General features: G+C 37.9%; 1 protein-coding gene across 3 annotated transcripts in view; it reads left to right on the top strand.

Annotated features, from left to right (window-relative positions):
- The window catches only part of LOC111869334 (nipped-B-like protein A), a 238,205-nt gene that overhangs the window by 168,561 nt on the left and 47,100 nt on the right, over positions 1–22,544 (top strand). For all 3 annotated transcript variants that reach the window (XM_023860790.2, XM_023860789.2, XM_023860788.2), the window contains 4 exons: positions 2,648–2,923; positions 5,527–5,761; positions 12,543–12,697; positions 19,409–19,606. In XM_023860790.2, the coding sequence (XP_023716558.1) occupies positions 2,648–2,923; positions 5,527–5,761; positions 12,543–12,697; positions 19,409–19,606 (864 nt within the window). The remainder of the gene's footprint in view (positions 1–2,647; positions 2,924–5,526; positions 5,762–12,542; positions 12,698–19,408; positions 19,607–22,544) is intronic.

The raw sequence follows: 22,544 nt of genomic DNA, 5'->3' as shown, positions 1-22,544 counted from the left end.
ATGACTACAGCCTGTACACACTATGAGTAAATATACGGATCATCATGCGCCAAAGCCTGGCTAATAATTGAAGTAGTGTGGACAAAGATTTCCGAGCACAAGTAAAAGCCAGACGAGCACGGGCATGAGTAATGTGGACACACCTTTAGATATACAAATCTGCTTGAGTGTAAATGAAATTTGGGACTGTGTGATGAATGTAATGAAATGAGACCTGCGCTACAAGCGGAAGGCCATAGTTGCAGGAATTACAGGTTGTGTGAATCCCTCTGCATGTCATAAAGAGTTATTATTATGAGGATGATAACTTAAAATGTGTTCATTTGAGTTAAAAATTAAACAGGTAAGGATTTATTACAGTTTATATACCACTAAGGCATGCACATACAGTTTACAATTAAAGAATCATGTGTAGTAGTCATTTCACAACCATTTCTTGCATACGTAACATAAAAAATTTGTATATTTTCCAATCATGGCATATAACACTACCCTTAATACTGCATATTAAAGAGATTTGAACTGATTTCCATCTTGGTCTCTTTCTCTGGTTCGTTATGAGTTGATGTGTTTATTCTCACATATATTCACATACAGGGATTTAGGAGCAAAATGTATGTGGGACTCTAGTGCTTGCAGCAAGTAGTGGGTGGAACTTTTACTTGTAAAGGAAGAGATTATTTAACATTAAGGTAATCTTTAACTCTTCAGTTCAGATATTGCTAACAATGATGAGGATGTTGAATTAGGCTTCTTTTTTTATTATATCCCTGTGATAACCACTCCAAGAAAAAAGAAATATTGCCATACCACATTATGCAAGTAATTCCAGCCTTAAGTGTTGTAGTGTGTTATATGTGATTGGTAGTTAGGGGACTGCCACATAGTTGCATATTTCAAGTATTTTCAGATATGATGAGTGTCTGTTAGAATTGGCATTTTTGTTAATTTTACACATTCTCATTATCTGAAGGTTGTGCTGTTTGTTCTTCAGGTGTTCTTATAACAGTAGCAGGTGTATCCATGGGAAGCTCCTTCTTTTTTCTAAGTACTGATATACCATTTAAGACAATACTAAGACATTGATTTATATTTGTCTGTGGTGGTTTTAAAACAAGTACCTTGAGTCTGCTCAGTATGTAGAGTGCTAAGGATTACTCCAAAAATTATTCTCATTAACTTGAACAAGTGTATTTAGTACAGTTCATCAGATTCATTTGTCATCTTATACTAACTTATTTGTCAGCTTGGTGTTGGGTCGCACTGTTGTATCTACTTGCCACTGGCAGAGTTCCATATACCAAAACAAGAATAAATATCCATATCAGCATGTGTCTTGAAACATTTAATTTCAAAATTATAGGTGAAAGAGTAAATTTTGTAATAAGTGCTCCAAGTGTTCTCCATGCCTTGACATGTCTCATCAGAGACTGCCACATCCAGAGATGCCAGGGTAATTTCAAATGGTCTGACAGGCATCCAAAATGTGATGATGAATTGCCTCTTAACTGTCAACAGGAGCATACACATGGGTTTTTAGGTGCCCCACAGGTAAAAATTAAGAGAATTCAAATTTGGCAAGCATGGAGACCATGCAGTGGGTCCTTCTCTACCTGATAGGTATTATTTAGACCATCTCGCACAACATGGCTAAAATGTGCCAGAGCACTATAACGCATGTACCACATTCATGCTCTGACTGGCAGTGGTGCATCTTCTGTTAGCTGTGACATGTCATGCAAGAGAAACTGTCAGTAGTGGTTGCCTGTAAGCTGATGAGGCAATACATTCTGCCCTACCAAACAGTTATCAACAGTACCCCGGCAAACATAATTCTGAACTGTGTAAGATTTGATTTTTTCTTCTACCCTGAAGATGGAGGCGATACGTTCCTCCAAAACGTCGGTTAACACCACATATACACGGTGCCAAATCCCAGAAGACTGCTTTCTTCATAATTCTGGACTGCTGCTGGTGTCTTGCATAGATTACACCATAAGGATTCTCCTCTACCCACTGGTGTTAGCTGTGAATATTGGTGGTGGCTCTCCTGAAGTGTGTCTCATCTGTAAAGAGCACTGATGAAACAAAGAAATGCTTAGCACTTCATTGGAAAAACACTGACAGAAGTTTGCCCACACTGGAAAATCAGCTATAACTCACAAATTAAATGTTTCCAGACATGTTGATAAGGACATTTTTAATTTTTTGATATGAGGAACTTGTGCCAAAAGTTTGTACGCACCTTTCAGTTACACCCTGTATAGTGACAGTAATTTATATGCATTCCTCTCATAAGATTTATTCTGATAAAATAATATTTCTCTTCCTAGCATTTCTACCAAATGAGCTCAGATTTCATACGGTAAATATCTCAGAAGTATTAGAAAACTTCTAGTTCTTTAACATCTGTTGATGAATAAGTAAACTGTTTGTCTTCTATCCAGTGATGTCTTTTATATCCTTTAATATAAGTGAAGCCACCCAAATATGCAAATGTCCTATGGCTGTCATGGTATGTCAGTGTTGTCATTAGTGGTTGTAGATTGAAAGTAATAAATAATACATTCTCCAGAATTTTATTTTATTTGAAGTTGGTAGTTAATACAAATGTGACTTTTGATATATCAAATATTGTTACTTTCAGCTTTTCAAACCAAAGGAGGATAAAGAAGATTCAACAAAGACAAATGTTGAACCTCCAAAGGCCTTACTGACAGCTTGTAAACAGATAGTGGACTGCCTTATTGAGAATGTGCTAAGGTTAGAAGAGACGAGCCTTGTGCAGGAGGAGCAGAGTCATGGTTCCTCACAGCGCCTAGTGGCATGTCTCACAACCCTCTATCTGTTTGCCAAGATACGGCCTCAGCTCCTGGTGGATCATGCGATAACATTACAGCCCTACCTCAGTCTCAAGTGCCAGGTAGATATACAACATGATGTAGATAACAGAATATGCAGTTGCCTGTAGCCTTATTCTTCAGAATTTGTGGTAAAGCAGGACAAATGAAAATGCTATTGCACACGTTGAATTGTGAGAAGCTTCTGACTGTATGATCGCATATAATTTATAGTAGTGTGGGCAGAAAGGAGCTTATCATCTTCTTTTTGCCTTTATTTTGTCTTCTGCCCTGAAGATGGAGGTAATCTGTTTCTACAAAACATTTTACCTACCTACCAGAATATACAGTGTCATAGCCCAGAAGACCATAATATATTTTCACATATTAGGAGTGACTATAAATGGGGTATGGATTGGATATTGGATTCGTTGACCACTTCTATACATCACTTGGAACTATGCTTTACAGATCACTTACACACAGATTAGTGTCCTCAGTCTATTACAGTTTCCACTAGCCGTTTCCTGGCAGTGGATTTTAACACAGGAAATGTAACAGTCTCACTGAATTACACACTTCACATGTCACACATAGATTCCTCTTCTTGCAGCTGCACTCTTGCAACTAACTCTTTTCCCAGCCTGATTTTCATCTCTTAACTAAGCGCATCCCAGGCTGGTGGCCATTTCACACCAGCCTCCTAGTCTTCTCTTCACAGGCTGATGTTCAGCTGACCTGACAACTGAACTCTCTCACCATCCAGTTACTTCATTTCACTTCACTCAACTGAACTGCCTGACAACTGCAACTTGTGTGGTGTCCTCATTATACAACCTGAGGGCAGACCTAACAGACAACACTGCCTCCTGCAGTTCTTTTATTGTCATGGGTGGTTGCCTGGTGATAGACTGGATATTGTTTTCACAGGCACGTGTTTACTGAGCCGTTGATTATAAACAGGTGTTTATCTGCCCGTTGCGTCGCAACTGCTCTACTTGTCTGTTTCTAGTTTCTAGTCTCTCTTTGAAAGTTTTTCTCGGTGCCTCTGGGAAAATGCCAGCATAGTACCTCAAGTAGGCTGTGATCAGTCCCGTCGAGATCCTTTCCAGTTTAGTGTTCACTAATTCCGTGTTATTCTTTACCAGCCTTTAACTTCTTCATTTTAATTTAAAATTTAACTCTCATATATGTATATTCTTGTGTATCTTACCAGTCACAAATGAGCAAATGTGCCAGCATTATATGCTATAAGAAGAAGGTTGCTCTAGTGGGAAATAGAGTTATATTCAGAATCACAGCTGGGTTATCAGGCATTGCAGTTTTTTCTTGCTTGAACTATGCAAATGACTGTATAGAATCATTAAGTAGGTAATAACTGCCTCCTTTCCAATCTCTACCTACTCACCATTTGTGTTCCTCGTCCCTCATTCAACACTGTACAAGCTCTTCATTTGAAATGTCTTCAGTAACTCATGGTTTTGTTCTAAAGTAAAATTTCCCCAGTGGATGTTGAATAGGTGACATGAGCATCAGGGGCATTCCAGAGAGGTTTCCCAGCACTTCCCATCAGCTCAACTGTAATGCATTTTTCTACCATTGGATCCCTGTTGGAGAATGGCTGCCCTGACAGGTCTTGATGTTGTTTCTTCTCTGTCCCACCAGAATAAGCACGGTGCAGGACAGCTTTTTCCCACATCTATCCTCGTTCTCATTCAAAATCATCATACCATATCTAATTTTGCCCTCTATAATCTTTGTATTGCCAGTCACAGTGGCCACGAGGTCTAAGGCTTGAAATATCTTCACCTGCTTTAACACTGCGATTATGGGTGCAAATCCCACTCAGGGCATGGATGTCTGTGTTTATTCGGTATTTGTATTAGGTAGCATCCTTCTGACAGGCCGATCCTCTGTCCAAGGAGTCCTGCCGACTGTCTTAGATTAAGAAACTGAAGTGAAACGAAGCATTTCACAGATGCCCTATGCTCCAAGTGGGAGCAATAGGAATAGAAGAGGAGTAATGACAATAATAATAATAATAATAATAATAACAAAAACAACAACAATAATAATAACAACAACAACAATAATAACAACAACAACAACAACAAAAACGATCTTTGTATATAATGTAACTTCATAGAACACTTCAGTAAATGACAACAAACCCCTGACCATTCAACAGAGTTGTTGTTACCTCATATTTTTATAAAAAGACTTTCTTTTTAATATGTTAGTCCATAATTAATAGTATAAATAATTTACCATTTACAGTACGCTTACACTGTTTAAGGTTTCTTTGTAGAACAGTAAGTTTCAACTTTAAACTGAGGATGGTCTCAAATAAAGGAAACTTAATGTTGAGAGTACTGGCTTAGGCTCAGTAGAATTAAATCTTAAATGACTGAAAACATTGAAAAGAGTTCCACTGTATATTGTATCTTTATATATAATGCTGTATGAGAAAAGTATGTATTTCATAAATAAATTTGAGACTTTTTCTCAATGAATGAAAAATGATGGTATGCAGTACTTATAGTTCATAACGATAGTTTGTTTTATGTACCTACCTTCTGAATTCATGACTGACTAATTTAATTTTACATTTACAACAGCAATTGCATGTCAGTCATGTGGATTCTTTATTGAAATGGTAATTTATGATTTATTGAACTGTTCACAGACACAGGGAGATTACCAGATCATCAGCAGTGTTGCTCGAACTTTGGAGTTGGTTGTCCCTTTGATGGAACACCCAAGTGAAACATTCCTTGCTCAGCTGGAAGAGGATTCTGTTAAACTGATACTACAGCATGATCGAACAGTTGTGGCAAGCTGCCTCTCCTGCTTGGGATCAGTGGTCAATAATGTGACACGAAATTTCAAGCTTATAAGAGACTGTTTTCTCAAGTATTATGGTAGGAATTGAAACTTTAATACTAACACTGTTCAGCAAAGTGTTTGTCACACAGATGTTTTTACAAAAGTGAAAAAACAAATTTTCTGTCACTCATATTTTTTTTAGTTATGCATGAATTTAGATTAGAATAGGAAGTGCAGGGGTTTACTGCTTCCTCTCCATGGCTGCTTTGTAAGATTCTACATGCCACTGCTTGCATTTTCATGTTTAATGCACATTAATACAAATTCATATTTCTCACAACTTGCACATTGACCAAGTTGTCAGTTGAGAACTTCTTTATTTTATTTGAGGTTTTTCTTAATTGCTAGAAATTCATGAATGTTTCACCTTTTTGTGTGAATGCTTGTGTATGCTTGAATACTGCATAATTCCATGAACCCCACCAGTCAGCTTGTCTTGTGTTTGCAGAGAGTTATGCTTTCCATCTTAGAGGTTAATTTTAATCCTCTGTCCAGAATTGCATGTGAAATTTATTTTGTTCATAAGGTAGGGAATCAGGACCTCGTATTTACTGTATAACACAATCAAGATTTCTGGTGAACCATTTCAGTGGGTCTTGACAAATGTCATTTGCTGTTCTCATGATACAGACAGACTCGAAAGACCATTTAACAGATTGGTGTTACTTGCAAACACATACAGAAAAGCTTAAACATGTTGTATGACACCCAGATTTATCATCAGCTGTGAAACCTCTTTTGACGGTCAAGGTTATCCATTGCTGAAGCCACAGGATATGTGAAATGCAGCTACAGTAAATCCTCACTAATCTGGAGTAATCAGGGGGAGAAGTCATCTAGATTAACCCGTTGCCGTGGTTCGTCGTGTATGTTTCGTCAGGGATTTAAATCGTCTGGGGGGGTTCGACGTGTATGTTTCGTTCAGCTGCACACCTATGTTATAACGCCCATAATAATTGATGGTTTTGCTGTAGATTGTTAGATTTTTCGCTGGCCTGTTGTCAGTAGAACAGAGTATAAATAAGACACGACTTTATCTGTGCCAAGTCATCGTTACATATGCCTGTCTTGCAGCAAAGTTCCTGTGGTTCTGGCGAGCGGTTTCTAGCTGTACTCTTATGAAGGCGTGTTTCCTTTGCTTCGAAGATATAAACAGAAGAGACGTGATGTTTACTGTTGTATATGATATCATATTACCCTGAGCTGGCCACATTGACACACTCAACTGAAATTCTTAGAATAGGGTTGTCCAGTAATTTATTCTCGCATTATCCATTGATTTCGCACAGTACAAAGGCCCAGTTCTGAGAAAAACGCCACAATTTAAGGCAGAACACTGTGGTCACCCCCTGAGACGATACGGATGTGTGTGGGGGAGGGAAAAAGAACTCATTCCTTCATGTATTATCGCTCAAGTTGACGCCATTTTATCGTACTGACCTTGGTGGTCGTTTCGAGGGATGACCATAAATATTTTTTTGAGCCAGCTAAGCTCTACTTTCGTTCACTAGATACCAGACAGTTCTTAGAATAACTTCATGAATTCTGTGGTCACCCCTACGACATCTCCTGCCGCCAAAATGGATGGAATATCAAAGGCATAGCAACAACCCCTTGTTATGATAACTCGTAACGTTGAATTTACTACAGCTGACCTGGCAACTAAACGGGTCACGGAAAGACATTTCCTTGAAGTATACCCCTCACGGGTAAGAAGGCAAGGCCGCACATATGTGTGGTTAAAAAAAAGGGCCAAAAAAAATACACAATATTGGAGCGGAGAATGGTGAATGTGAGGCACCGTTGGGTTATACGAATGCTTCAAGGCCTTCCTTCTACTAAACCAACTGCCTCCATTACCGAGATACAGGGCGCTCATATTATAAGGTAAGGTTATAAAAACCATCTTTTAAGATCATTTTAGTGAAAGTTTCATGCTTCAAGGCGTACCATTCACTGCTCAAATACTAAAAAACCTGCTTCCATTGAAGATATAAAGGGCGCTCATATTATAAGGTAAGGTTATAAAACCACCTTTTAAGATCATTTTAGTGAAAGTTTCATGTTCCTATCTCATAGAATTTAAGAACAATGATGAATAAATCATTTTCGAGCAAAATTTAAATGGCCGGCTGAATATATTACCGCAGGAGACGCAGCCGCGGAATTTAAATTACCGCGTCAAAGGGTTAAACAATAAGCTGGATTAGTGATGCAAAACATAGCTTAAAGGATAAAAGAACCTAAAACACAAATAAATGGAAAATTCAGTTATATAAGTAGTCCCAATTAAAATAAATGAAAAATCGCTGTAGAGCCTTTATTTAAAAACTGTAAAAAGATACATTTGTTCATCGATAGAAGACTCTGAAATTGTTCTATAATAAAGCAGGTTTGACTAAACAGACAAGTGACTCGTTTGCCTTTTTAAATGCCAGTTGTGTTTTAAAGTAAATAGTCAACTGCAAACATTATTTGTCATAATTTAATCAAGATTATCCAGATTAACTGTGACTGGAATATTCACGGTTTACTGTAGTTACATGAAGGCGTTATAAAATTCAGTGATGGCCAGGTCTAACGTGATACTGACAGAAAGAGATCCATTATTGATGCAGTGTTTGAACCATCTTGTACATCGGCTGAGCCAAGCAGAAGTGAACAATCTTGTCCATGATCTGAATCTACTATAAAAGCAGTCTGAAATTTTGACTTCCACATTGAGTTGTTGGAATCATCTGGGGAAATAGCCAATAAGAAATCTGTGTTCTTCCCTCCAGGAAGGCAGTTCATTGTGCTGTAATAATGCGAACTCTTTCTTGAAAGCCATTACCACCAATATGACAGAAACAAGTGGTGTCTATTTATTGATTCCTTGAAGCTTAGTTTGAAAGCCATATTGTTCTATAATGGAAATGAATACCCTGCAATTCCCATGCCACTTATCATTCTTGTGAAAGAATCATGTGACAGTGTGCACCTTCTTATGAAACATCATTATGATAAATATTCTTGACATAACTATGAAAACTTGAAAGGGATTGCACTTCATGGTTTCCCAAGTGAGCTATATGAAATCCTTTTCTCTGTGACAGGGAAATGAAAGAAACAAGTGAAAAGTTTTTTTTAACCTTCAGTTGATACAGAAACATTTTCTTCTGCCACTGCATAAGAAACTTTGTTTAATGATAGTTTTGTTAAGGGTATGTATCAGAATGGCACAGGGTTTCTGTACTTGAAACCAAAATTTTTCAGGATTAGCAAGGCCAAAACAATGAAGGGATATTTATTGGCTTGCAAATTAGAAAAGTCATGAGTAACATCCTATTTAATGAAACTCAAATAAGGTTGAAGGGGGAGCTTGGAGGACATTTAAAGCAGTGACTACCAATTTCCTTGGAATCTTCAAACAGAAAATTATGAGTCACTTATTGGGGGAACTTTCCAGTGCCTACATAGTCATGGGATGCTAATAGCCATTGCAGTTTCATTTTCTGTACACATATATTGACTTTTCCAGTAACTTGGGTGCTCTTAGTGATGAGTATGGGGGGAGTGTGAAAGTGATACCAGAGCAGGTGGAGTCCCAGCATGTTAGCTAACTACTGTCAGGTGTTTGTAAGGAATTCCCCAGAGGGTCATTTCAGGTGAGTTCATTATGTATTTTCTGTTTTAGTATTCTTATTTTGTCTTTGAATTAGTCCAATTTTCATTTTCAGCACATTCAAAATTTGTGGGTGTTCAACATATGTCAAGGTTATTTTTAACACTATACAGAACCTATCAAATCTACCCATTTTTATACATGTGCCAAATTTTTTCATGCAGTGTGATGGTGAGTACTGATGTTCACTTGTACCTGCAGTACTGTTTTTTCCATTCCCTTACCCCAGTATTTAATTCAGTTCACTTTATGTTGCTTGCAGTATTGTCACACATTAGTGGCTAGAAACGGGGTTTGGATTGGTAATTGGATGTATTGAACACTTATAAATCTTAACTACAGGTAACTGTAACAGTTTCTCATATTTACATACTGTACTGCAGCGCAAGGAAAGTCTTCTATGTCATAATGAGACACTGATAGGTGACTGTTCCAGTAATGGAGATTCTTCTGCTCTCATGGTGTGTCGTTGCCATCTGGCTACCACCTCATAGCTCCTCATGGCCTCAACTCCTAGCCTTGAATAGCCATTGCTGTCTTAACACTGGCTCTCAAGTCCTCATGACTTCAACTAACTTGCATGAATGGCTCCTGTATAGCCTTGGCACTGACTGCATAGAAAACACCATTTCCAACAGTTCCTTCATTGCTGCTGATATGTTGGCAAGCCATTGCAACACAGTGACCATTGTTTAAGTAGTCATGTTACATTGCTTCCTCCTTAAAGCTGCTTGTCTCAAGTAGCCTGTAGGCATATCACCATTTCTTCTTCTGGACTATGGTATCAGAACTTCTGGAAGTGCCCAATGCTCCTACAGCTGTGGCACTTAAGCTGTCAGTAGTCTCTTCTTTCATCGAGGAAGGGGCTGGCTCCTCCACAATGCCCTGTCACTTGTTTTCTGGAGCCTGATGGAAGACCTGATTGCTAGCTTTATGACTTCCAGCTCAAGGGTCTACCTTAGGGCCTCCCAGAAATAGCTCCCATGTTCTGCTTCATTCTCTTATGCTGTTAGTGAATGTCTTGCCTGTTTCCCTATGAACATGTCCTTATGTGGTGCGGGAAAGATACAGTATGTCGCATCTTGCAGGGCAGTGGAAAACTCGTGAATGGACCCACCAATTATTACAATCTGTGTTTTGAGTTGATTTCAGGACCCTATGGCCAGGTGCTGGTCCCCATATTGGTTCTCAGTTGCCCCTGTGGGGCAACCTTTGGGGGTCTACATGTTGAACATCAGAAGCCCTGTGGGGTGGTAAGCACATGCATGGCTTTTATGCATGATGCCCAGTTATACTGGTCCACCACGGACTTTGTCTTGACAGGCCTTCATCACTTCTAAGTTGGAGTCTCTCTTCGCCACCATCCTTTCTTGATGGGCTTTTTATCTTTTCATGTGTGGCGTCCACTATTGCCAAGATTCCTCTCATCTTGACCTGCAGGCATTCTAGCGTTTGTTCCATTTTTGTAGTAAGATGATCTAACTGTCTGATGCGGTCTTAAGTCCAATGATTCAGTCGATCCTATCCTACTTCTCACACCAGTTGCCACATGTTAGTGACTAGACATGGCATTTGGATTGGTAATTGGATTTAATGAACACTTATAATTCATAACTGCAGGTAACTGTAACATTTTCAAGGATTCTACATATCAAAATACTGCAGCACACATTATATACTTGTGTCTTCACCACGTGTTGCTAGGTAATGGTGCCCAACAATGGAGATTCTTCTGCGCTCATGCTTGTGTCATTGCCGGCTGGATACCATCTCACATCTCATGGTCACGACTCCTAGCCGTGATTAGCCATCACTGTCTGCCCACAGACTGGCGGGGCTCTCAACTTCTCATGGTCACAACTAACTGAATTACATTGACAGCCTTCACTGTGTAGCCTTGTCATGGACCTCGTAGGAAACACGTTATCCAGCAGTTCCTTTGTTGCTGCTGATGTTTCAAGCTGTTTCCTAGAGATGGTTCACTTGTTAATAGAGCCATTACCATGCAGCAGAAAGTGTTTAAATAATCACATCACAGTATTCTTAAAGTTATGTCAAGTTTGTGGACATGAAGGAAAGTATTGAATTGCCGCCATATGGAGTTTTGAAACAAAATTAATAAATGTTTCGTAAATTAACATGAGATTAATTTATCTACTTTTGAGGTTAATTACAGTGTGATGATAAGATCATATGAGTCATATATGCATGAAAGAATATTTTAAAAATGAATATTGAAATTGTAATGCAACTCAGAAGTCATAGCTTTGTGAAGAACTGTAACCTTTTAGTACAGAAAATATCAGAACATTGTCTGTGTGGCTTACTTCATAAATCCCTGCCATCAGTCTATGTGCCTGTACGTGTATCTTTTCTACCATTGCTAGGCAAGGGCTGGGTAAAGTGTATTCCTCCTCTCATTACTAGGCAACAGCTGAGTAAACAAGTTTCCGCAGCAACAAACATAAGGAACAACGGAAGAATTGTTGGACGCATCATTTACTGTGCAATCCATGTCTTTACAAAGGAAAGTAGGTGACTAGTTGTTCTCACAACTTGTTGTTCTAGCCTGCTTTACTGATTTAAAAAAAACGGCTTACGAGATTGCCTTGCTTTGTGTCTGCGTGTGTGTAAATATGTTCCTGCATCAGTGAATAAATATTGGAGGTGTCATTTTCTATGCAGTCCATATTGTACCAAAGGAGAGTAGGTGGTTGGTTCTTTCCAGAAGTTCTTGTTTTAACCTTTCCCCATTATGAAAAAATAAAAGGAGGCTAATGAGATCACATTACTTTGTGTTTGTGTGCGTTCCCCCATTGTTGCTAGGCAACAGCTCAGTAAACACATTCCTGTGCCAGCGAATATACATCCTAGAATAGAAGAAACATTGGATGCACCATTCTCTGTCTGGTCTCTGTTATATCAGGAAAACAGGCAATTAGTTCTTCCCAGAACATCTTGTGTTACAGTGAAATCCCAATTTAATATTTCTCATTTTAAGTGTTTCCCTCATTTTGGTTTCAATTTAAGTGATCCCAGGCCATTAATCTCAGCATTAAATTTCCTTTATTTAAGAGTTTTGTCAGTATAGTATTCAGATCCACTGCTATCCATAGGAATGTTGAATATTTACTGACATCTTTATATTTCAGGGTTTCTAAGGGACTACAGAAGGGATTATGAGAAAGATCCAACATTACCTGTGCTGGTTAAAAGCCGTCCATTTTTCCGAAGAGCTCTTTTCACAGTTGGACTTCTGTTGAGGCACTTCGATTTTACAGACAAAGATGTTATACAGGGACTAGAAGTGAGTTTACATTTATTATATTACCATGCTTGTAATCTTACACTGTAAGTATATTGTGTTTGTGGTATTGGTTTCTGTTATCAGACTTTGTCACTAGGGAATTGTTGATACTGTTGAAGATACCAGCATGTTTAGTGGACTAAGGGCAAGTGGTTTTGAAACATTCATTTTGCTTGGCTCATATAACTTTTGTTACTGAATTTTGAGGAACATTTGACAAATAATCAAGCATAGAAGTACGTGAGAAATGTGATATCAGAAATTTTCATCATTCCTCTCTAAACTGCATCAGAATGTGACTTTTAGCAGAGCATATATTTTTATCTGTCTTCTTTCTTTCTTTCATTCTCTCTTTCTCATATACATAATACAGTAAAACCTGTCTTAAACGGAACCTCAAGGGTCCAGAACATCTTTCGGTTGAAGCCAGGTCTCCATTTAATCAAGGTATACTATAATAATTAAATCAGGACATGCACAACATATTTGTGACAAAATAAAACACCATGCTCATTAATTTATTCACACTATAATCATGGAACACATACAGACATTACAGTGAACAGAAAAAAGTTGCAGTACTCACTTTTTATAATTTTACCAGAACTCAAGCAGAGTTTTTGCACACAGTTTACTCTCTTGGCTGCCTGACTTTCCACAAACACTTTAGCTTGAGAAGTTACACTACGCATGGGCTGCACCATAGCTCAAGCGGTTAGTCGCTGGCTTCCCACTGCGGCAGCCCGGGTTTGATCCCGGGTCTGGTCAAGTTGGATTTGTGGTGGACAAAGTGGCACTGGGGCAGGTTTTCTCTGAGTACTTCGGTTTCCTCTGCCAATCTCCATTCCACCAAATTTTCCATCATCATAATCACACGGGGCAGGCTACAATAGGCCAATCAGTGGCCGCTGTGCCGAATGGACCCAGTTGGACTCCACCCCCCACTAAGTGAATTAAAAAAAAAAAATAAAAAAAATAAATTACATTAAGTATGTCTGAATCATTCCATTGTATGACACATGGTGATGTTTTACCCTTACACTGACGAACCACTCCCACACTATTTCATGAATGTCTTCGTTTTCAGTTTTCTTAAGTTCTCTTTTTATTTTCCATTAGCACAATTTTCGCACTGCTTCAGAATTTCCCTGTTCTTCTTTAGAATCTCATACATTTGAGTTTTACCAACATTAAACATCTTCATTATCTGCTTAACAGAGAATTTATCTCGCTCGTTTATATGAATCACTTTTACTCTTGTGTTAAGATAAAGCACAACTCTTGTCTTTGTAGTCGTGATGAAAACTGCTAGGCTAAAGTAAAAATGTAGTCCTAGAGCCCTTACTCAGTAAAATTTCTGGAAGGGGCGAACAGTTCAGTTGAATTTCAGTGCAGGTAGTGCAGCACCATTAAAAGCTGAATTGAAAGAGTTAGAGAAAACAAAATTCTGTAGAATGTATAGGATGACTAGAATTCTTCTAAACTATGCATTCTAGAAAACTAGAAATTTTCCATATAAAGGCTTATTTTGATTTCCATCTAATACAGGATATTTAACATCTTCAGCCACAAAGTTGTGGGACCTGAAAATATTTCCATTTAAGACAAATTCCTTTTAATATAGCGTCCTTTTAAGGCAGGTTTTACTGTATATATGAAAACGTATTGTGGTAGCAAAGAATGTCGATCTCAAGATTTGATGGATTTACATGTTTTGAACCCCCTTGAATATGTAAAAGTTGTTTCTGAAATTCCAACTTCACAAAAACAGCAGAATGTCAGGTTTCTCAGTTATGGCTCTAAAAGTTTTAGTCAAACATCAGTAATTTGTGGAGGTCATATCCCTAAATAAAGCTGCATAGGAGGTATTTTTGGTGGACTAATGTGCTGTAGGGGCCCAAATGGAAAATGTTGATTTTGTTGAAACCATCTTTACTGGTTAGACGGATTTCACTGTTGTTCAGTATTCAGTAACAAACAGTTGTTCAACAAGCAACAACTGATTATGTTTGCAAGGTAATGTAGTCAGAGTCAGTCACATGTGGAATAAAAAGAGGGAACATCTGAAAGACAGAATTTATGAGCTTGCAATGGACTGTAAGAACAAGAACAATGGAGACATGTACAGAGGAATAAATAACTTTATGTTGGGTTACCAACCCAGAAGTAACTTAGTGAAGGATGAGAATGGTGATCTGCTTGCAGATTCCCACAATATTTTGAATAGGCGGAGGAACTACTTCTTTCAGTTATTAGATGTACATAGGGTCAGTGATGTTAGGCAGATAGAAATGGACACAGCTGAGGCGTTAATACCTGATCCCAGCGCTTTTGAGGTTGAAATTGCTATTGCAAAATTGAAAAGGTATAAATCACCCAGTAGTGATCGAATTCCAGCAGAACTTGTTCAAGCAGGAGGCAAATTTTACGTTCTAAGATCCATAAGCTAATTATTTCTATTTGGCATAAAGAAAAATTGTCTGATCAGTGGAAGGAATCTATTATTGTACCAGTTCACAAGAATAGTGATAAAACTGACTGTAGTAATTATCGAATGATATCACTGCTATCAACTTCATACAAAATTTTATCCAGTATTTTTCTCTCAAGGTTAATTCCATACATAGATGAAATTATTGGGGATCATCAGTGTGGGTTTCGATGTAACAGATCGACTACAGATCAGATCTTTTGCATTCATCAGATACTGGAGAAAAATGGGAGTACAATGAGACAGTACATCAGCTATTTGTAGACTTCAAGAAAGTGGAAGTTAGGAAGGAAGTATTGTACCGTATTCGATAGAATTAAGCCTGTTAAAATGTGTTTAAACGAAACTGAGTAAAGTCCGTATAGGTAAACATTTATCTGATAAACTTCCTATCCAGAATGGTCTAAGACAAGGAGATGCTTCATCACCACTCCTTTTCAACTTTGCTTTAGAATATGCCATTAAGAAGGTTCAGGAAAACCAGGTGGAACTGAAATTAAACGGGACACATCAGCCGTTCATCTATGCCGATGTTGTGCGTCTACTGGGTGATAATATAGCTACCATAAAGAAAGACACTCAAACTTTAATTGACACAAGTAAGGAGGTTGGTCTAGAAGTAAACACAGAGAAAACTAAGTATATGTTGCTGTCTCATCACCAGAATGCAGACAAAATCATAACATGATAGGAAACAGATGTTTTGAAAATGTGTCACAGTTCAGATATATTGGAATGACGGTAACAAATCAAAACCTGATTGAGGAGGAAATTAAGAGGAGATTGAACTCGGGTAATGCTTGCTACCATTCAGTCCAGAACCTTTTGTCTTCTTGTCTGCTGTCCAAAAACATAAAAATTAGAATATACAAAACTATAATTTTGCCTGTGGTTCTGTATGGGTGTGAAACTTGGTCCTTGACATTAATGGAGGAACATAGACTGAGGGTGTTTGAGAACAGAGTGTTGAGGAGAATATTTGAACTGAAGAGAGATGAAGTGACAGGAGGTTGGAGAAAACTGCACAGTGAGAAGCTTCATAACTTGTACTCTTCTCTGAGGTGAGGGTGAGGTGGGCAGGCCATGTACCAGGAATGGGGGACATTGAATGCATGTAGGATATTGGTGGGAAAGCCAGAAGGAAAGAGACCACTGTTAAGACCAGTAGATAGGTGGGTGGACAATATTAAAATGGATCTTAGAGAGAGAGAGGTTGGAATGGATTGGATTGATCTGGCTTAGGATAGGGACCAGTGGATGGCTCTTGTGAGCACGGCAATGAACCTTCGTGTTCCATAAAATGCTGGGAAATTCTTGAGTAGCTGCAGATTTGCCTTCTCCTCAAGAAGGTCTTAGCTCCATAAGTAAGTAAGCATAAATTTTCTACCCTCTGTGTGAATTAAAAGATATATTTTCATTCTCATGCCAACACTTCAATAAGACTTCAGCTTAACCATAGTGCCGCTTTGAAAAGTAATTCCTCGCCGTATTTTGAATTGTCCCCATATGAATTGCCACAGTGAAAAGCAGTAACGTATTTAATCTGTGGAGACAAGAAGAATCAGAAAATTAAAATATTTACACATCTACACCATACTTGTTGCTTTTAAGAACAACAGCTTAGACCTTGCATTAAAAATTTTACAGACTATGATATTTTAAAAATTATTATTTATGCCTACTATGTTTTCATTCCTTTTGCTTCCAGAAATGTCTGAAAATTATTTTTTTTTGGTGCAGAGTAGGCATTTGGTAGAATTTCAGGAATTGAGATGAGAACGAGAATTTTCTCTACTAGACCAAATTTTCCACTGTAATTGCAATTTTTCACACTGCACCAAAGTATCCCACTTACCAATTTTGGTATCATATCCATTTTCAATGAGAAATATTACCAAACCATTATATTTAAAATATTCTTCTTCACCTTGTGCAGAAATGGAGAGTAAAATTGTATAGACAAATTGATGGCATGGATAGTTCAGATGTTGCTGGTCAAGGTAAAAAAAAAAAAAGAAAGAAGAGCAGTTAACTGAAAATTCTGGATGTTAAAGATTGAAAAATCGAGGTCTAGATTCTTTTCTCAATTTTGTCATGAAAGTTTGAGTCTCACACTTATGGATTTCATGCAAAGTGATTTGGAATCCATTAGCTGTTTGTGCACAGATATATTTCTGACAGTTCATAAGAATGCCTGTGGAGGACAGTCATATGTGTCCTGTTTGAATGTGGTTAGAATAGGCAAGAAATGAAAGAACATGACAGGTATTAAATATACATACATACATACATACATCAGTGTTTCCGAGTATTGATAAGTGTGCAACTGGCACTGAATATAAAACTTGTCAAACAACAGTCACAAGACAATCACAGATAAAATCACAGGTACATCAATTCAACCATAGTTAAAATCTAAACTGAATATCAATTAAATAAATACAATGTTACACATACAATTACACCAACAAGATAGTTAGCAGTAAATAATAATTCACCTTCCTACTCATATATACATATGCATGCAATGAAGAACTATAGTTGTCAGATATTTAGATATAAATTGCACAGTAATATAATGAAATATACCTAAATAAGCATATTTCTGTCTATAAATCCTTAAAAGTAAAAATTCATCAACTGAATAAAACAAATTATTGATTAAAATTTCTTTTAGTTTTCCTAGGAAAAGTTTCCTCTCTTGTACCAAATCTCCTACATAGAGAGGCAAACTGTTGAAAATTTTAACACACATATAATAATAGTATAAAATTTAAGAACTCTAAATTTGAAAACTTTAAAAATGACATAAATATTGTATTTGAAGCCTTAAACAGATGGTTTGAAGCCAATTTACTCTCATTAAATTTTGATAAAACCCATTACATATCATTCACAACTAAAAACAACCACCAAATTGATCTGGACATCAGTTATGCCAACAAATTAATCTGTAAAGTACTTGATACAAAATTCCTTGGAATACATGTAGACAGTACACTGTCTTGGAAAATACATATTGAACAAATTATACCTAAATTAAATGCAGCTTGCTATGCGATGAGATCAATTAAGCCTTTTATGTCACAGGAAACATTGAAGATGGTTTACCATGCCTACTTTCATTCTATTATGAACTATGGATTAATATTTTGGGGGAACTCTTCACATAGTGTAATAATTTTTAAAATACAAAAGAATATAATTAGAATCATTACAGGATGTAGAAGTAGAGATTCATGTAGAGAATTATTTAAGAAATTAAAAATTCTACCTCTTCAATCGCAATACATATTATCGCTTCTCTTATTTGTTGTTTACAACAAAGATAAATTCAAATTAAATTCTGATGTCTATAACATGAATACTAGACAAAAATATAACTTCCACCTACCCTCATCAACTTTATCAGTATATCAAAAAGGAGTCTACTTTACTGGCATAAAAGTGTTCAACAATCTGCCACAAAGTATTAAAAACTTGGGCAATGATACTAAAAAGTTTAAATCAGAGTTAAAGAATTATCTACATGCTCATTCCTTCTACTCTTTAGATGAATACTTCAATGTAAATAGAGAATGATGTAAAATTAAGTTATATTAATTTTTAAGCTAAAATTGCCTGTACTTATGTATGTAACCTTTTGACTTGTTCTGTATCCAAAGGTACTAACCCACTTAGGATTTATAAAATGTAAATAAATTCAGTTCAATTCAATAATGTACAGACCAGACATAGCAATAATTTATATCCTCCTACCTCCTCCCTAACATTGTATGAAAATGGCGTTTACTATACTCGTATTAAAATGTGTAATAAATTACTACCTGAATTAAAAGTAAAAGATCTTGTACAGACGCCTACAATTTTTAAGGGTTCCTTAAGAAAATATTTGAATTTGCATTGTTTTTATAAACTGGAGGAATTTTATTGTATGAATGGTTAATATATTTTTTTGTTTAGCATTTCACTTCTATTGTAATTGTATTCAGTTGTGTTCAATGCCTGTGTTATGTATATTTCATATTATAATTACCTTGACTTGTTCCAGTAATTAATTGGAACGTTTGTTCTGATATGTGACTCATTCTATATCCAATGTTTTCTGAATTTATTTCCCAACCTGTATCTGGATCTGCTTGAATTTGAAATAAATTGAAGTGAATTTGAATGGGTACTATATACTGCTGAGATATATTAATTCATATTCTTTGTTGAAGGATGATATCAAGGACCAAGTATGTGACACATTGGCATACTTTGTACAGCAGCCCAATGAAGACATTCAGTTATTCACATTGAAAGCTATTGGTTCTTTGTGTATACGTCACTACGATTTCATGCTTGGGCTTGAGCTGAAGACACTGTATCATCGTCTCCTTACTGAAGATGATGCCCCTCTTCATATGAGAACACAGGTGAAATATCTCTTTAATTATGCAGATATCTGTTATCTAGAGCATTTGTTCTAGAGCATTTGTTCTAGATCTCTTCCACCTGGACAATGTGAAAATTGCTGAGGGTTTTGCAGATCACTTGGGGATTTCTCTGCCTGTTCAACAATTGTAATGGAGAGTGTTGTGAATGCTGAAAAATTTTAAATAATCATATGGAATTTAAATATTAGTATTCTCATGATTTTAGAGTGACTATAGATGGAGTTCGGATTGGGAATCAGATTTATTGCACACTTGATTACTACACTCTGCGAATCCCTATAGGACACACTAGATCTTCTCAGCCTGCTCTGTCTTCACCAGTCTTTCCCTGGTGAAGGGTCCAGACAGTGACCTCTGCTACTATGCTCATATTCTTACCAGCTTGCAACTGTCTCACAATTAACTCATTGCTCCAACTGTCAACTCTCAACTTACTGATTTCACTTCACCCACTCCACTGACTGACTGAACTCAACTGACTCACTAAATATTTTTTTTATTGCTAGTGGGTTGAGACTAAGTCCCTTGTACTGCGGCCACCTCTGGCCTATCGTACCAGCCCCAGATGATAGGCGAGGGTGATTGTGGAGCAAATGTTGGAATGAAAATTGGCAGGGGAAACCAAAGTACTCAGAGAAAACCTGCCTGAGCACCACTTTGTCCACCACAAATCCCACTTGACCACACCCGAGATCGAACCTGGGCTGCCGCAGTGGGAAGCCACTGACTAACTGCTTGAGCTATGGCGCAGCTGACTCACTAAATAACTGTCCTGCTTATAATATCTCAGCATGGACCACACAGAAAACACCGTTCCTCTTATGCTGTTTATGGGCCGTTGCCCGTACCATCAGTCCTCACTCAGCCAGCGAGGTCGGCCTCCACTGGCTCAGAGGTATCTCGATGCTTCCCCCGTCTGCCAGAGGCGTTAGAGACTATTGTTGGGCGGGAAATGTCCTTAATTTAGCTCAGTGGCCTCCTTTGGAGACATGAGGTTCTTTTATGTGCCGTAAAGCTATGACACGGGACGCACGGCTTAAAGTCCCTCCCGGAGGACTTGTTCCCTGAATTTTTCTGCCGTTAAAAATTCCACGGCCTCCACCGGGTGTGAACCTGCGTACCTTGAGTCATGAGGTGGGAACGTTACCCCTAGACTACGGAAGCCACTTGGTAGCATAGTTGGTTGAGGCACTATGCTACAAGCTGGAAGGTCGAGGGTTCGAGTCCCGATGAGGTCACTGGATTTTTTTCAATTGACCTAATCCTTCCAGCCAGACTATGGCCCTGGGGTCGACTCAGCCTCTAACTGAAATGAGTACCAGGAATATTCTTGAAATATTCTTGAGGGTAAAGGGTGGCCCAAGCATTGGGCTGACAACCCTGCGGCCATCTATGAGCCAATTGTCTAGAAAATGTGGGAACCTCAACATCTGACAACCCTATGGGCCTCCACGTTCTGTTACAAGGATACCTTTACTTTTTTTTTTTTTGCTATTTTTTAAGTATTTTTCTTAGTCCTGGTTATTCCATAGACTTCACACGGTAGCGTAGTGGTTGAGGGACTATGCTACAAGCAAGAAGGTCACGGGTTAAAGTCCTGATGAGGTCATTGGATTTTTTTCAGTTGACCTAATCCTTCCAGCCACACTAGGCCCAACGGAGTGAAGCACGGCCGGCGTGTAAGGCTGACAACCTTACCCCCATCTTTGAGCCGATTGTCTAGATAGTGTGGGACCCTCAACATCTCACAACTCTATGGGCCTTCATGGCCTTGTACAGGGATAGCTTTACCCCCCCCTTTTTTTACTACCTGAATTAAGTTCACATACCATACTTTGGGGACCACCGTTCTGGGTGAAGTGTTGTTCTTTGAGTATTTCTTCACTGAATTGGAATTTTTTTCAGTGTCTAATCTTATTCAAAATTCAAGATTCATAAAATATTAAAATGCATTTTCATTCATGAGAAATGTGTGTTTTACAAAACAATTTGTATTCCTTTCATGAAATGGGGAATACAAGAGTAATTGAAAACCATGGTAACGAAAGTAAACATTCTAGAATTGTGACTAGAACTACAGGATTAACATAAACATGATTGCATTTCAATAAGAAATGTGCTAAGATGGTACAGACCGCCTCTGTGGACTAGAGGTCAGTGTTCCTGGCTAAAGATCCAGAGGTCGGGGTTTGATTCCCAGCCCTACTAGAATTTCTGAGAAGTAGTGGGTCTGGAATGGGGTCCACTCGGCCTCATGAGGATAATTGAGGAGCTATTTCGAGGAAATAGCAGCTCCGATCTAGAAAATCGAAATTAACAACCATGGGTATTCATTGTGCTGGCCGTGCTACACCCTCTATCCGCTAAATTTGTCACTAACTTCGCCGACAAGCAGCAGTCACTCTGTCACTATAGTTCACTTTCAGACTAAAAGCATGGAGTTTATTTTATTTGCTAAAATGGTACATAAATATAATGTTTTTCTTCCATCCACTGCCTTTATTTGATGGATTGAAGTAGGATGTATGATTTTGTTTCATTACCCTCTAAGTTTGGATAGATCCTTCTGAATCACATTTGATTCATGCACCATAGTTCTCTTCTTTAGATGCTCTAAAAGGGCTTACTGTGCTGCTGTATCTCTGTGGTTGATTATTATATGAACACTTGATATACGTACTGGACAACTGGATTTGTATTCCATTTTGTAGTGAACTCGAGTAATTGTAGTGGACGTAGATTCTTCTTATATAACCTTGGTACAGACCACAAAAAAGACCGCTTCCAGCATTTCTTCTACTGTTGCATGCCTGTCCACCTCCATGGGAGCCTGTTTTGGTTGCTGTGGAAATGTGTTTACTGGCCATTGCCAAACAGTGGATTCCTTTTCATTGTAAACTTTTCTGGCTTTCAGCCG

This window comes from Cryptotermes secundus, unplaced genomic scaffold (assembly GCF_002891405.2).
Source record: "Cryptotermes secundus unplaced genomic scaffold, Csec_1.0 scaffold541, whole genome shotgun sequence".
Lineage (NCBI taxonomy): Eukaryota > Metazoa > Arthropoda > Insecta > Blattodea > Kalotermitidae > Cryptotermes > Cryptotermes secundus.
This window is presented reverse-complemented; position numbering and strand designations above follow the sequence as displayed.